The 16,117-nt window shown below is 43.6% G+C and overlaps 1 protein-coding gene and 1 long non-coding RNA gene across 5 annotated transcripts in view; one reads left to right on the forward strand and one right to left on the reverse strand.

Moving 5' to 3' along the window:
• Positions 1-633: 633 nt before the first annotated feature.
• ADTRP (androgen dependent TFPI regulating protein) overlaps positions 634-16,117 on the forward strand; it is a 57,335-nt gene continuing 41,851 nt past the window's right edge. The window contains exons 1-3 of one of the 2 annotated variants that reach the window (XM_046641368.1): positions 635-888; positions 10,669-10,803; positions 12,364-12,465. In XM_046641368.1, coding sequence (XP_046497324.1) covers positions 739-888; positions 10,669-10,803; positions 12,364-12,465 — 387 coding nt within the window. In that variant the 5' untranslated portion in view covers positions 635-738. Of the gene's footprint in view, positions 889-10,668; positions 10,804-12,363; positions 12,466-16,117 lie in introns of both variants that reach the window. The other variant, XM_046641369.1, reaches the window with a different exon arrangement.
• The window catches only part of LOC124227390 (uncharacterized), a 69,569-nt gene continuing 65,933 nt past the window's right edge, over positions 12,482-16,117 (reverse strand). For all 3 annotated transcript variants that reach the window (XR_006885470.1, XR_006885472.1, XR_006885469.1), the window contains 2 exons: positions 13,193-13,239; positions 12,482-12,770 (listed from right to left, as the gene is read on the reverse strand). This is a non-coding gene — a long non-coding RNA (uncharacterized LOC124227390). The remainder of the gene's footprint in view (positions 12,771-13,192; positions 13,240-16,117) is intronic.

A 16,117-nucleotide genomic window follows, 5' to 3' on the forward strand; every position in this document is an offset into this window, starting at 1 on the left:
TTGATATGTTTCTTCCCTCCCAGGGCATAGAAACACCTATGCAAATGGAGTATCTGGGACAGCCCTGGGTAACTTTCAGTTCTCCAGAGTATAGACACAAAACTGGAAAAATAAAACCCTTGGAGCTGCTTCCTGGAGGATCAAAAGTTGTTTCAGGTTTTATAGGGCCTCGGAGACCTTAGGAGCGAGACTACGACATGCTTTCCTTTCCCTTTCTCCTTATCTCCCCCCATGCCCTAAATGTGCCCGCAATCTCTCCCTCCTGGATTACCAACCTGCTTCTCATTCTCTCAAGAGACATTATTTCACTTCCTTGTTCTGCCCAAATGAAAGGAAAGAAAAGAGAGTATAGCCATGGTGGTATTTCGTTAGAGTTTATTGGTATTTTATAGTAAGTCACTTAACCATGCCCCTGCGCCAGAGGAATAGTGCAAAGTGGAGCTCTTGCATTACTCCCTGCTCTCTTCCAAGCCTAAGTAATACAATTATGTGAATCTGTAGATCAGCTGCTGTTACCTGAGGGAGAGCAACTGAAAACAAGCAACATTTTGTCTCCCACGCTTATTAGGAAACGACCTGTGAGAGAAGTAAACTTCAGCCCTGTTGAAACTCCCAATCCCAGAGGGGTGTGTTTTACAGCTCTCTGCCCTGCCAGAGGACTTCAGGCATGACCCGCAGAAGGATTCCAGAGAGACAGACTCTACTGAAGACATTCTGGCTCCCTGGTCAGAGCTAGCCATGGAGAGGACTTCTACGTGCATATACCACTTCCTTGTTTTGAGCTGGTATATTTTCCTCAGTTACTACATCTCACAAACAAGGAATCCACAAATATCCACAATCCTTGCAAATGGCGGACAGTGGAAGTACTTGACATTCCTTAATCTGGTAAGTCTATATGGCCATACCAAAAGCAACCTATTTGTCTATAATCTAGGTGCTTCTACACATATCACCTTTTGATTTTATTAAATACAAAACCCTATTATTTTTCTTCATTCCTTATTGTTTGTGAGTTTTGGCTTTCTCTTTTACATGACAATTTGCTCTGAGGAACCCCTTTTGGGAGTTCTCCTTAGCTACATTTCGTGCTGGCTAATTGTTAAACGCCCTTTTGAAAAGAATCGTATCTTGAATCTCTTCTCAGATGAGCCCATATAGGGGACTAGGTTAATGGTTTCACCATGGCATTGACTACAAATGCAGGAGGGATTCTGAACTTTGCCTGGGGAAGTCTGTGAGGGAACGCAGAGTGGCGTATGTTGTGTAGGAAGTGCGATTTCCAATGAAGGAATAATGCCATTTGACAGCACACACAGACTAACAGATTTAGCTAAGAAAAGCAAATACATTTTGCCATGTTCATATCCCACTTCAATTTGTTGTAGGCTCAGGCTCCATCTTAAAGGACAAATCACTCAACCAAACGGCAAATCCACATTTTCAACTATTTACAAACCAATCATGTGATTTGATCCCTTCTTGCCTTCCTAGCCTGGCTGACCACATTCTGATGAATGAAGTGTGAATGAATGGGAGGAAAACAGATTTTTTTTAAATGTTTTGGGAACGTGTAAAAATATTTTTAGAATTAAAAGTTAAAAATGGCACATCTTTTGGGGATGCTAATTACTGTTTGAGATTTTTAACTAAAATATAGGGTGCCATGTAAACATCTGATTTCAGAAACTGGACAATAACTCCAATCCTTTGGAATCACAATCCAAAGCAGAGGTTATGCATGGTTAGAAAAAGTGACACTCTGAAGTGCTAAGGAGAGGAGATTCAGAAAGTCCAAATCAAAGAGGCCTGGAGGTTCTATTTCCTCCTCTCTGCTCATCTGCTGGCCTTTGACTTGGGTGTGAAAGATTTGAGTCCTGAACACAGCTCTAGTATGCTTGAAAATATCAAGGTGACTGCTTGTTTCAAGCATAGAATTTTATGAAAAAAAAAAAAAACCCAGAAAACAATAACATAAAATGCATTTGTGGAACTAAAATAATACAGTAAAAATCTCAGCTCTGTGTATCTATTGGCTTTATATTAAAAATGGCCAACTAAAAGAGAGGGGTGTCTGTAGCCAGGATTGGTGGCCTAAGCGAATCCAGATTCCAGTATGGACGTCCCACCTCACACTAGGCATGGCTCTGAACAGACTTATCACCTACTCCCGCAGACCAGCTCTCTGATTTCTTAATTCCAGCTTGGTTACAGGCCTCAGAGCCCTCATAATTCCAAGAATGGAAAAAGACACTTAGCTTGTCAAAGAAACTATTATTTCCTGGTGATAATCCCCTTTTTGCTTCCCTGACTAATCAGCCACCAAATCCTACATTTTTCTTTTGCTAGGTTCATTCCTTCTTCCCTAGTCTTACTTCCCCCCTCATATGGGGTCTTATTAGTTTGTATGTGGATGGCTAGATCATCTCTTCATTGTCTCTCATTATCGATCCATCCATCTACCACTCAGATTGCAGATTAATCTTCTCAAAGCACTATTTTTGGTTTGGTTTTGTTTTAAACATCATGAGCCTGCTTGAGAAGTGTAGTCTGCTACTCCAGAAACTACAGCGGCCCTGTCCTACTTTACGGAACCGATTCCAAACTCTTGATCTAAGAACTCACTTGCCTACTCAGCCATCAGGTTCCCCTCTCCCCAGGAAGGCTGGTCTCTTCTCCAGGAAGGCCTGTGTCTTCTCCAGTGTTGGCCGCAAGGCTTCTTGCTGGCACTGCTCTACCCATATTCACATTCTCCTTGAATGAAAGGGCTACCTGCCTCTCCATAATTTTGCTGCTTTTGTAGATCTCCTGAAATCCCATCTTCTCCTTAAAACCTCTGCTGATCAACTCCAACCCAGATTTGTTTTTCCTTTCCTTGAGTTTTCACAGCATCTCTCAGTCTCTGCCTATTCATGGATAGTATTATTTTCTAATTTCCATCCACATGTGAGTCTTAACACTCCAATCAAATTATAAATGACTCCAAAACAGGAATTTTGTCCCCTAGGTCTTTGCCAGCCCTAACATTCTATGATTCTGCATTGTATTTGAGACCATGGCTGGCACAGAGCACTCATAGTGAAAATTGGGTGACTTGGTATGTTGACTGGACTTGACTTCAGGCTTTTCTGCATTTCTGAGCTATATAGCCTCTTCTGACATCTTCTGACCCTTGAAATGAGCAGAGAGGGGCCTACCTGTGGCTATTTCCTTTCTGTGCTCTGTTAGGTGTCATCTTGAAAATGTGACAATGCAGAGTTTTCCAGTTGGCTAAGATGAGTTGAATATGTTTCAGAGGATCAATTTAAAGATAGATTTCAAATATGTTACTTAAGGTGAAGTGTTGGGCCTTAAAATTTCTAGCTCTTGAGGTCTCGTGACCTGATTCATGGTTGTGCTTCCTAATGATTAGTTAATGTTAACTAATGATTAATTAGTTAATGGTTGTGCTTGTAAAGTCATAGAAGTCTCATAACTTGCTATAACACTCAAACTTGTTTTGTATAAGTTTGTTGAAGTCACTAGCCAATCCTGCTTTCCAGGAAATTTATACCTCTCCCCTTTAAACAGCCATAATTTCTACTTGGCTCAATATTAGTTACGCCACCTTTCAAGAGCAAAGTCCACCTTAGTGCAAGTCTGCATTCTGAGCATGCCCCATTGCTTCCTGAAGCTATCTCAGGGGGTTCAAAGGGAAGACACATAGGATTGGTGGTAGGGGGGTGGGGTAGGATGGGGTATAGTGGGGTACCATGAGAATCGGTCATGGTAACCAATCCCTGCCTAGTCCCTGAGGAGAGTAAAGGAAAGAGAGGGGAGATGTGCATTTCTGCCTGATGAGGGAGTAAACTGACCCCAGGGAAGATGCAGCCAATTGTCTGTGGGGAAGGAGAGGCAATATGGCCCTAGTGGTTACAAGCATGAGCTCTAGTGTCATGAGCTCTCTGCGGTGGTATCTCAGTTCCACCAGCTACTGGCTCTGTGACCCTGGGCTAAGTATTTCTTTGTGTCTTCCATTTCCAAATCTGTCAAATAGAAATAAAAATAGTGCATAACAGGGGCTGGCCCCGTGGCCGAGTGGTTAAGTTCGCGCGCTCCGCTGCAGGCGGCCCAGTGTTTCGTTGGTTCGAATCCTGGGCGCGGACATGGCACTGCTCATCAAACCACGCTGAGGCAGCGTCCCACATGCCACAACTAGAAGAACCCACAACGAAGAATATACAACTATGTACCGGGGGGCTTTGGGGAGAAAAAGGAAATAATAAAATCTTTAAAAAAAAAATAGTGCATAACAACAGAATGATCATGAGGGATAAATAACCTGACATGTGGGAAGCACTCAAAATGATATACACGGCGGACAATGGAAAGAGAAGATGAGAGACTCGTGGTGAGCTTCTCGTCATCTCATCTTTGACTAGAGGTGGTGCGGAGGGGAGGGTGATTTCATGGGACATCAGTCCCCTCACTAAGCACCACAGTTGGTGGGTCATGGATCCAGGCAAGAGTCACCCACCCATCTCATTGCTCAAGGATCTCCCTCCACAGACTGCATGCTCCAGCTTCCCAGCCAGAGAAGGGCCACTGTGGAGCTATTGCTTTCCCCACTATAGCTGCCCAGGTGGATGCCATTGGGCAGCCCTGGAGGTAGAGTGTGTGGGCTTAAGCAGAGGGCAGAGAGTCATGCTAAATGGGGAGATCCCCAAAGCTGGGCATTGAGACAAAGCAGTGCTGTGGATAGCTCAGGCTTCCAGTGCCTGGGTCCTCCAGAAATATTGTGTCCTCTCCTCTCCATCCACTCCACTTCCATCCAGGGACTGTCCCTGGCCCCAGGGAATGCAAGCTGGGGTGGGGGGGATGGAGGGGACTTTCAGCTACAATTTAGCTTGCAGAATTTATACGGTTTGCTGGGTTTTCCTGTTTTTAAAAATAAACTTCCTTCTGAAACATTGGTAGAGGTGGTGCCACATAACTGGGATCTCCAGGGGAGATTCTGGGTGGGCCCCTCCCTGTTTCCCCCACGCCACTTCAGCAGCAGAGGCATGACCTTTCCCTTCCCTCTTCACAAAGTTGCCCAAGCTTCAGGCAGCTCTGATCTCATTAGCCTCGAGCTCTTGCAATGACAACAGCAATTTCATTAGATAGGTCCTCAGAGATGGCAAAGCAGGGCAAGGGGAACAGAGATTCTAGAGGACGGTCCATTGGTCCAAACTCCAAGGCAGCCTGTGAACAGTGAGAAGGTAGGGATCCATCTATGTTACAGCACCCACTTCAATACTTGGGGCCAACCTTTCATTTCCATCACCAAATTAATATACTGATTTGTGGAACTCAAGCTCAACAGAGTCAGGAATACACTTGTCTATTCTACAAAAATGCCTAAGGAACTGTTTTTAGCTTTCAGATAGCTGACAGGATGAGGGTTCATAGAAGGGAATAGTCACCACCAGTGCCCCAAATAAAATAGCTGTAATTTATTGAGCAACCATAACAGCATTTTGGTAGGTTCTTTATACACAGTATAGAGATTAGTGATGGAAGGCCTAGCTTCTGGACCTAGCTTCTGCCTGAGTGTGAGTGCTGGCTCTGTTACTCACTCACTGTGTGATCTTGAGTGAGTTACTTAACTTCTCTATGCCTCAGTTTCCTCATATGTGGTGGATTCTGTGGTGTGGCACCCAGATACCCTCGCCTCCCCAGCATCGAGGTACTCCTTCCCCACCTCCTGGGAGAAGGAGTGTTGGTTGCTGATGACCCACAGCTGAGCTCCTGCCCCAGAACTGCCCTCAGCAGAAGAGAGCTGCCTAGACAAAGAGTTAGGTCCCTCCCTGGGGTTGCTGCAGCCAGTGACTGGTTGATTTGAGGTGCAAAGGCTGGGCTCCAGAACAACTCTGAAGGGCCAGCCCAGCTCCAGAGCTCCTTCAGGGATCAGCTGATTCCACGTAACTGTGTTGCCTTTCAGCTCTTCCTGCTCCCTGCCGCCTTCCCTCCCTCCCCCTCACAGGGGTTCCTCAATGAACACTCAGCAGGCAGAGCTCAGAGTCTCAGATTCTGTTTCCCAAGGAGCCTGACCTACATAATGTAAACTAGTAAATGTACAGAAAGGATTCCTCCTCCTCTTCCTTCTTCCTAATAAAGACATATTAACATAGCGCCTGCCCTGGCCTGTATTATGTCTAATACAATTTCTGGCACCTAACAGGCACGCTGTGAATAGGGAACCCCATCCTCCCTGCAAGACAGTCTACCCCACAGCCATCCTCCTGCTACACTGAAGCCGGCTGTCATCAGCTACACAACATTGGCCAAGCATTCTTATACATCTTCTTTCCAACCCGTCCCTCAGTGTTCTTGGCTTCTTCTCTTTTATTCTCATCATTCCAGCTGGTGTTCTTTCTGTCATTTCTTCTCCTGTGTCCTTTATCTCATTCTTTTATCTCAGTTTCTTGCTTAAGCGAAATGCACATGAATGATGGTAGAAATAGTATATTGCATATGAATACAGATATATTTGGCAATGGCTGCCTCTGCTTGCCACCGCCCTCGCCACCACGGTTATATAAAATACTCATCACAATTAGTCCCCACTTGCTGTTTTATTCTGGAATAGTCTCCCACTGTAAGTATTGCATCATTTTGGAGGCAAGACCTAAGAAAGTCCCAGGCTGTGTGAGTCAGGCCCTGAGCGATGAGCTGGGCACTGACTCATCAAATAAGAGTTGTAAGGTCTTGCTCAGGAAACTTGCGGAATCTCCCTCTTTGGAATTATTTCTTAAATAGAAGAAATTCTCATTTCCTGGGATAATTTAAGAGGGCTCTGGCTCGAACGCAAAGAAATACACTTGATGACTTAGAAAGGCTAAGTTTCCGTGCTTCCAGCATTTTTGTGAATTTTATGAAGACACACGAATGTAAAAGCTAAATGTCCTTTAACGATGGTTTCTTAAATTGCTCTAGTTATTAAAAAATGTAAATTCCACTCTCCCAGGTGGTAAGTTTGCCAGCTAGCAACAAAAATCGAAGATAGCTCACAAACTTAGATCAGCAGCATTTCAGAAAAAGGCGCAAAAGAACGAACAGAACTAAGGAAGAACTGGGAGAAAAGATAAACCAGAGAGTGGCAGCTCTGAAGTAAACCCTGACCAAGAAGATCTCATTAGCTCTGCTTTTCTGGGCTGCTAAAATAGTTGAGAAATGTAAACGACAGTAATTTTATTTTAAGTCTCTTAAAAGAAGGCCGGTTGTTGCTGTCTTATTTTAAGGCCACTGTATTGGTCTGCCATGGCTGCCATAACAAAGTGCCAAACACTGAGTGGCTTAAACAGCAGAATTTATTTCCTCACGGTTCTGGAGGCTAACAGCCTGAGATCAAGGTGTCGGCAGGGCTGGTTTCTCCTGAGGCCTCTCTCCTTGGCTTGTAGATGGCCATCTCCTCCCTGCGTCCTCACATGGTCTTCCCTCTGTGTGGGTCTATGTCCTGCTCTCCTCTTCTTGTAAGGACCCCAGTCTTATTGCCTTAGGGCCCAGCGTACCCTCTGACCTCATTTTAACTTAATTACTTCTTTAAAGACCCTCTCTCCAAATTAAGTCCCATTCTGCGGTCCTGAGGGTTATAACTTCAGCATATGAATTTGGGGGGGACACAATTCTGTCCATAGCAGCTACCATTGTCTCCCTTGACTGTTCTTTCTGCGTATGTTTTATAAACACTTCATTGTATTGTCTCTAGAGAACGAGCAGACTGTGGTGGGGTTTGGGGAGCTGACCCGAACCTGTCCGAGAGGCTCTCCAGGAAGTCTCCCCCTTGAGTGAGCTTGTGGCGCCTCCCTCTCCTTGCCCTCCAGCTCCGCTGCGTGCCTCCTCTATGCCCTAGTTCTTGCCTATTAATTTCTCTTGGCAACACCCTAGCGCCTCCCCCTTGAGCTCCTATGTGGACTCCATAAATATTCTTTGTTAATACAGAGGATAGCATGTCAATGTGGATTAAGATCTATGGAGACAAGGCTTCCTCGTGCCCACAGTGGGCACGTTTACAATGTGAAATATGTCTGTGAGATAACATGTGAGCTGAGTGCGGAGTGGGGAAGGCGATTGGTAAGTTTGTTGGGTGGAGCAAATTTTTATTGATGAAGGTGAAGCCACGGAGGCTCTGAGTAATGTGTTCTTTTCCCCAATCCAATTTCCACATTCTGTGACTGGGAAAGGCAAGAGAAAGTCAGGATGAGCTTGACTCATGATGACTCTAAGAAGCTCTCACTAAGGAAAGTGGTCACATGGACTTCACAGGCTGGGTGGAGGGGGCCTCTCCCCAAAGAGGGAAAACCTGGCAGACACTCACTTCTCAGTATGTGATTAATTGCTGTGTTGACAGAACAGTGTAGGCCTCCTCACCCAGGGCCCAGGCCCTGTGCCTGCCCTTCCTAGCAAAAGCAGCTGCCTGCTATGGGCTGAGCAGCTGGAAGTGAAACCAGGGGTGAGATGAGAGCTGCTGTGGGGGAGGGCGAAAGGGGGAGGAGGTTACTTCTTCTAACGTCATGTGCAAAAAGACGGCACTCCGAATGCTACAGCCCTTGGGGCTGAATGTCGAAAGCAGACGCCAAGCATTGGGGTGGCAACCTCTTCATGACATTTAAAACTGTTTCCCACGCCTCCCTGGAACCCCACTTCTGGCTCAAATCTTCCTCCTCCCTTCACGGACCAGGGGGTTCTTGCACATTCCCGGTTTTCTACCATCTGGTCAATCTTTGCTACTTTGCTGTCCCCTTTCCCCCTCCCATCTCTCCCCTCTCTCCTCTCTCTCTCTCCAGCATCTCCTCCCACAGGAAGGTTGGCTCCCTGGATCTCCACAGCCCCTCCTCTCTCTTGAGAAGCCCAGGTCTGATTTCCAAAAGGAACTTCCTCTAGGCAAGTGTTCTCAACCTTAGCTGCCCTGATTAGAATCAAGTGCGAGAGTGTTTAAAATCCTGAAACCTAGGCAGCACCCCCAGACCCATTAAATTGCAATCTCTGGGGGAGTGGAAATGACGCAGCAGTATTTTTGAAGTCATTTTTAATTCTCCCACCTGGAGATAATTGTCTCCCTTCTGACCTCCCATGGTGCTTTATCCGAACTATTCTTAGAAACTTGATGCTTTTTTTAAAAGTCTGGCTCAAGAACAAGACTCTGGGCTTCAAATCCTGGCCTAGATGTTTACTGACCATGAGACTTTTGGCGAGTTTGTTCATCATTCTGTGCCTCAGTTTATTCATCTGTAAAATGGGTTGGGAGTGAACACAATAATAGGCTGTACCTCCTAAGGTTGTTGTGAGAAATTAAAAGCCTAGATCAGTGCCTGGCATGTAACAAGAGATCAATAAAAGTCAGCTGTTATAGCTTTGAGTAGTCGGTAAGATTTTAAAGTGATAAATTTATGTCTAATCCATTGGTTCTAGAATTTTAGCATATATAAAGATCACCTGGAGAGTTTGTTAAAAAACAAGTTCCTGGACCCCATTCCCAGAGATTCTATTCCATAGTCTAATTCCATAGGAGTGGGGCCAAGGTCCTACATTTCTAGCAGGTTTTCTAAGGATGCTATGCTGCTGGTCTGGGGACCCAACTGGGAGTATTGCTGGCCTAACCCACATCTGTGTCCTCTCCCACCCACTCCTTCAGCCCAAATAATAGCATGGGGACGACTCTGCTAGGGCTTTCCTAGAGTTCAGACACCAGAGATATTCCCCAACACCAGACTTGATCATCATTAGTCCAGCACCCCAGGTTCCAGAACTTGCCTGACTCATTCTCTCAGAGCAGAGTCCAGACTGCCCCTTTTGTACCAATCCAGAACTTTCAAGGAATAGGATGGATTCTGATGCAAGCATAACTCAAAACCAACCCTAACTCTGTATTGTTGTGATCCACTAGGCCTTAAATTAGAAGCCACAGGTTTGTTCAAAACAGTGAAAATGGGCAAAGTCTGCTTTTGTTTGCTCTTACTTCCTTGAATAAGGCCCTGCTTCTCTTTGCCTGGCCTCGGGGACCTCATGGTACTTAGTGACACACTAGAACCCCTGACTTGCACTATCCCTGTGGATTTAAATCACTCCCTCAGCCAGATTTTCTTTGGCACTCCCTTTTAACGAGGGAAGAACACTGGCTTCTCCCTCAGATGAGCAAGACGCCATTTTGTGCATCTCGGGAGCACAGAGGTCCTTTCTTGGTGCTCTTGACCCCTATTCTGGCTTCTCTAATGAGATTTCAATTCTACGCATTTTTAAAATTTTTCTTCCTAGGAAGAGGCCGGAATACGTCCACCATTGTGTCTGGCTCTTTGCCTTTGTGCTGTTTATTTGGTTTTACCCACCTCTGTGCAGCCAGAGTATCTGTCTCATTACGTTCTCTTTTTAAGCTGACTCTTTATTTTGTTTCCATTTTAGCTCAAGTCCATTACACTAAATACTGTACACATTATTATCCCTTAAACGACTTTACTCAATCGGTTTTAGCGAGCAAGGTCAGGGCCCAGTGAGCTGGAAGACCAGCCCTTGAATTGGCTCTCAACCAAAACAGCCACCAGCCCCTCCTTTTCAAATCACTATTGCTCCAGAGGGATGGAGCTTTAAGTCAGTGAAGAATGTATTAATTAAAGCAAATGAAAATGCCCTCTTTTGTTGTAATGAATTTAGGTCTTGCAGCCCATTTTCTACGGGGTCGCCTTCCTGGAAGATGTGCTGAAAAGAATTAAAGAGAAAAAAGACGTTAAGTTCATAACTGCCTTCAAGTACCTGCTTTTCACCACACTGGCTTTTCCGGTATCCGCAGTAAGTTACAAAGATGTGTGTGTAATAGAATATATGTGTACATATGGACGAATACTTCTTCTGGGTAGCAAGGCTGTTTGGGAGCCATTATTGTAATCCAGAGCAACTGCAACTGCATAAATGTCCTGTCTGAGGACTGCACCACATGGCCAGGGGCTTCGGGAAATAGGGAGCATTCTGACCAGAATTATCACTAACTTTTGCATCTTTGTGAGTGTTTGATACAAGATCCTTATTGCTGTCAAATGGGCAAGTTTTAAAGGACCCTTTTTAATCAAAATACAACTTAGAAACCTTGGTTCCATCAGAGTGATGGGATTGGAGGGTGCTGGAGTGGGAGACGACTAATTTTCCTTTTTATACATCTTGTTTCACTTGCTACAATAAGCATATGTTACTTCTACAAGTGGGAACCATTAAAAAAAAAGGTATGAGAACCTTCAAAGTTAGCACATGGAAAAGACAATTGAGGAGAGAGAGACAGTCTGTCTAAAATACCTGTGTGGGGCACACAGTGAGCACCTCATCCATTACAGAGAATGAATGGACATTGGGAAGAAGTGAGACATGCAAGCAACAGTAAGCTTGTTTGCTGACAAGGTCTGCATTTCTATGACATTGTGCATGTTTTCATTCAGTAGTTAGAATGGAAGCAAACTGAGATCAAGCACACAGGCCACCCAGCAGGGCCTATAATTAGAAATGACTACCTCCTTCTACCTGTCATTGTCCTGCTTCCTTTAGTATTGAGACTTCAAACTGAAGTGCAAAATGAAACTCTGCAAACACTGATGAGTTCTCAGATAACAGAGCAAGTAGTGGCATTTCAGTTTTACTTTTCAGGACACCTCCTCATCCACCTCCATAGATCTAAGGGCCAAGATTTTTTTTAATAACAATGGAGTTTATTCTTTTTTTTTTAAGGCTTAGAAAAGGAACCTTTGGAATTTAAGATGAGAGGAAGATTGGAAGATTAATAGTTTTTTTTCCCATCTCAACATTGACTTTGTAAGGTAGAAGACAGACACTGAAAAGATAGCCAAGGGTATAAGAGGAGGAGGACCAACCCAAAGCTCTGAGCAATGGAGAGATCCAACTCTCAGTTAAGTAGCTTGTGGACTAACTCTCCTGGGAGCTTATCACTTCTCTTCCCCAGCGTTCCTGCTCCCATTGTCATGCTTAATTAGAGGGTGGGCAAGGAAAGTGTCAGACTCAAGCTACTCCTTGGGGCTGCTCTGGCGCACTCCTGGTGAAAGCTTAGAGAGAAGTCACTGGTTAGAACGAAATGACTTACTGGTCTATGAATCCCGTTTATCTATGTCCTCTCTGCCCACCACAATGACAAATAATTGATCTCTATCTCTCGAGAATCCCTAGAGAGAGTGGATATAGCAATTCAACAATAAGAAACTTTTTTCTTTATGTTAAATTTCTATAATGTATATGAAGATATCATTAAATTTGGTATCTGTTTTTATTTTGCTATGTTTCCTTGGTTATCTTAGAAAGCTCTGATTGAAAACAAACTTAAAAATGTTATTTTTGTGTTTTATTTTCCAGTTTGTATTTTTGTTGTTCTGGATCCTCTTTCTCTATAATCGAGAACTCATTTACCCTAAGTTCCTGGATGTTATCTTTCCAGCGTGGCTGAATCATGCGATGGTGAGTGAGGGGAAAATTCAGTAGATATAGAAAGGCAATAGCCTCTGTCCTGAGAACTCCAAGATGCCTCATTAGTGTTTCCAAACTTCTCAACCTCCAACATCCCGATCAGTCCCCCCTCTCCATCTTGTCACTATTTATTTAAAGAGCACAATGTGGATACGAAATGAACGAAAACTGGTATGGTAGTTGGAGTCACTGAGAGCAGAGGGGATGTCCAGGCAAGACTCTTTGCCAAGTTGTTTATGAAGTCATTGAAAAGACACGTAGCCATAAGGGCAGGCAACTTCTTGGTGGCTGCGGTCCTGAAAGAGAAGCAACTTCAGCAAATAACATGTAATAAAATTCTGATCTAGAGACGGGATCAAGCAAGCTTTAAAAAAATCCACACCAACATCCAAACAGCATCTTACAACTCAGCAGCAGTTTCTTAGCTAACACTTGGTAAGTACTATTCACCACAAACGCAATTGTTACTTATGTATTTCTATGAATACATTCCCCTTTGGTTTTTTTATTCATGCACTTCTTTTTGAGGGGCTGAACAGCAAACAGAACCTATTCTGAGATATTTAGGTCACTGGTATCTGAGTGCCAGTAACAGTGACCTGGACAAGTGGAGCTGGAGCAAGTCGTCCAGGTCTTGGATGGAGGAGGGGTTCTGAGTCATTGGCTCTGCACGCACAAAGTAATTGTTCAAAGTTCAGCTCAGTTTCTCAATACTTACAACTGCATTTCCGCATCACTCAGGAGTTCAGAAGGAGGTATCAGATTCTGTGAAGCAAATGGCATTAAAAAAAAACAGGGGGAAACTGGTTACCAGGGAAGGAGTAGCATATCAAGGCTCCCCAAGTTCACAGACTTTCTTCAGCTCCTAATCCTAACATTGTCTTAAAACTCACATGATTACCAATTTGGAAAAGCAACCCAGTCCATCAACTCTCGCCTTCACATGTTCCTCTCACCCCCCAAAAAAATGTACTTTCACTTTAAATATGTGCTCAGTGAGATACTGATCATGAACTGACTAGGATACACAAGTTCTGATCTAACTTAGAGTTCAGGACCAAAACTATGTATTAAATAAGTCTGCCTCTCAGGGACTCCTTCTACCACCTTCTTTTTTGTCAGAACACCTCCTCGTCTTCCCAATTTCCATTAACAGTAATTTGAGACACCCAAGTAGAGAACATTCCTGACATTTTATGGCACTTTACACTGTACTAAGGCTGTTCCTCAAATAAAATATGAACTCATTTAATTCACACAACTTTTTTTAGATAACAACTATAAACCTGATTTTTACAAGTTAAAAAAAGAAAACACTCAGAGAGGTTAAGTGATTTGCCCAGGGCCAACGAGCTCATAAGTGGGACAGCTGGATTCAAATACAAGGCTAATTCACTTTTGTTGATGTTTACTACAGTAGGTGCAGAACTTATGGTTTGATCTGATTTCTAGTTCACCAGGCAATGAAAAGGATGTCACTTTGCTTGATTAACATAGCAAAGTGAGAATTCTCACTTAAAAAAATAAAATCCAGAATCCCCATCTGGATGCTAAGAAGCCAAAACTCAACTTAAGAAAGTGAAGTGATTTGGGACAGCTCACTGAGCTAGACGTTACTAAAATAAAAAGGCAGAGTATTGAAAGTGTCTTTTATTTGGAGCCAAACACGTTATATCAAACACCTTTTCAAGGCTTTGTGAGCTCATCTAGTAGTTTTCCTATAATTATTACAAACTTCCTACCTCTTTGGGATTCCATTTTCCACATAGAAGTAAATTGAGTTTCTTCCAAATAGTTGTGCTGGTGATGCCAGCATTTGTGACCTTGCTAAACAGCCATATGGATTTTGGTTAATTTTGGAAGCAGATAGCTGGATAATGTACATCACATCCATGATCTAGTTAGTAAGGCAGATACTATCCAACAGAGATCCTAAATATTTTTGTGCCTTCACACTCTAGGGTTTCTGTTGATCCTGTTTCTTGTGCTTTGGTCAATCAAGCAACCTGAATCCCTTAGAGAGAAGGGGCTAGGATCAAAGAAGGTGGGACAATGATGACAAAGAGAGAAGAGAAGGATTTAACCTGCCTTGGGTCAGACACAGACTCTTCTGTGGTGCTATCAGCTTAATTGGAGGAACTCCCAACAGAGCCATTTCTAGGGAAAATGTTGGCATCCACAAAGCCAGCATTGGGTGTCCCTAATGTGATTACTCCCAAAACTCCCATGCTTCCTTTTGGTGTTTGCTCCAAATCCAGTGTCCTCATGACTACCTCTCATCCCTCTCTTCCAGACTGTGTCCCTCACTCTGGACATTTTCTGTCCTCGCTATTAAATCCTCCTGGTCGATTGCCTCAAGGAATGCTCCCTGATAACTTCTTAAATACTGGTGTAAATGAATATGGAAATAGCTGCTACCAGGTCAATTTGTTAACACTCACCATGTTTTAACAGTGTCCTTCCAGGACAACCCAAAAAAGTGAATATACCCCAAAACCATCACTTTGGCCTCCTGAGTGATGATGGACAGTCCTCACTAGTTGGCTCCCTGTGGGGCTGGCTCTAAAAGGAAGTCACTCCCTGTTCTGCTCCTTTTTCTTTTCCACAATATGAGAATTCTTGCTGTAACTAGCCAGTGTCATGCATTCCTGAAAGGTTCTTTCATTTCACAACAGTCCTTCTGTTTGCTATTCTAGTCTTAGCTTTGGAATATTTTCCCTGTGGTCATTTGTGAAGGTGCCCCGGGTTTTATGAGCAGTATTTGTCGAGTTAAGAAATATCACTCTCCCCTTTGACACAGTGTGGTTCTAAGACTTCATGATTCATCCAGCCTTTGGAATTCTCTCAGCCCAACCCTTCTAGCTCATTGTCATTGCCATAGGAACACTCAAAGCTGACTATCATCTCTAATAGATGTTTTTCTACCCTTGTTTTGTATCCAAACCGACTAGTAACGTCAATGAGATATTTACATCGACCATGGACAGGCTGTCGTTTGCTAGTGCCCTAGGAACTCCCATTTGAGCCAGGCTGCCTTATTTAAAGTAGATCAGCCCAACTGTTTTATTACTAAGCAGTTCTCCAGTCTTCATGAAAGAAGGGAAAAAAACAGCAAAGTATTCCTCCAGGTTTTGCAAGAAAAACATCAACTCCTCAGGTCTTATCTAAGTGATTACTAAAGATAGAACCAGAGCAGACAGGTTTAAATAGCAGGAAGAGGATTCAGTAACTGAGGAAACTATCACATCCTAACCTGTAGGGAGCTGGGGAAGTTATTTCTCTGGAAATCAACCTAAATCGTTTAGGTTACCCCAAAAGAGAGGTGAAATAGATCAGAGAACTCCCTCAGAGCCCCTCTACATTTGAAAACAGTACATGATTATCTAGAGAGTGCGTGTAAGCACTTTATAAACTATCAAGGACTGCATAAATATGCTATTATCATGTAAAACTCTAATGCGTGATCACAGGGTTTTAGAACTGAAAAGTCTTCGTTGATATTTATGGAGATTTTAGAACAATCTGCTCATAAGAGAGAGGCCTTATCTTGGCTCTTTACATTGGAGCAAACACCAAATACAGCTACTTAGTTACTTATTGTGTTGTCATTCATTCACTTGGAAAAATAATTATAAAGTACCAT

The sequence above is a fragment of the Equus quagga genome, chromosome 15 (assembly GCF_021613505.1).
Source record: "Equus quagga isolate Etosha38 chromosome 15, UCLA_HA_Equagga_1.0, whole genome shotgun sequence".
Taxonomy (NCBI): domain Eukaryota; kingdom Metazoa; phylum Chordata; class Mammalia; order Perissodactyla; family Equidae; genus Equus; species Equus quagga.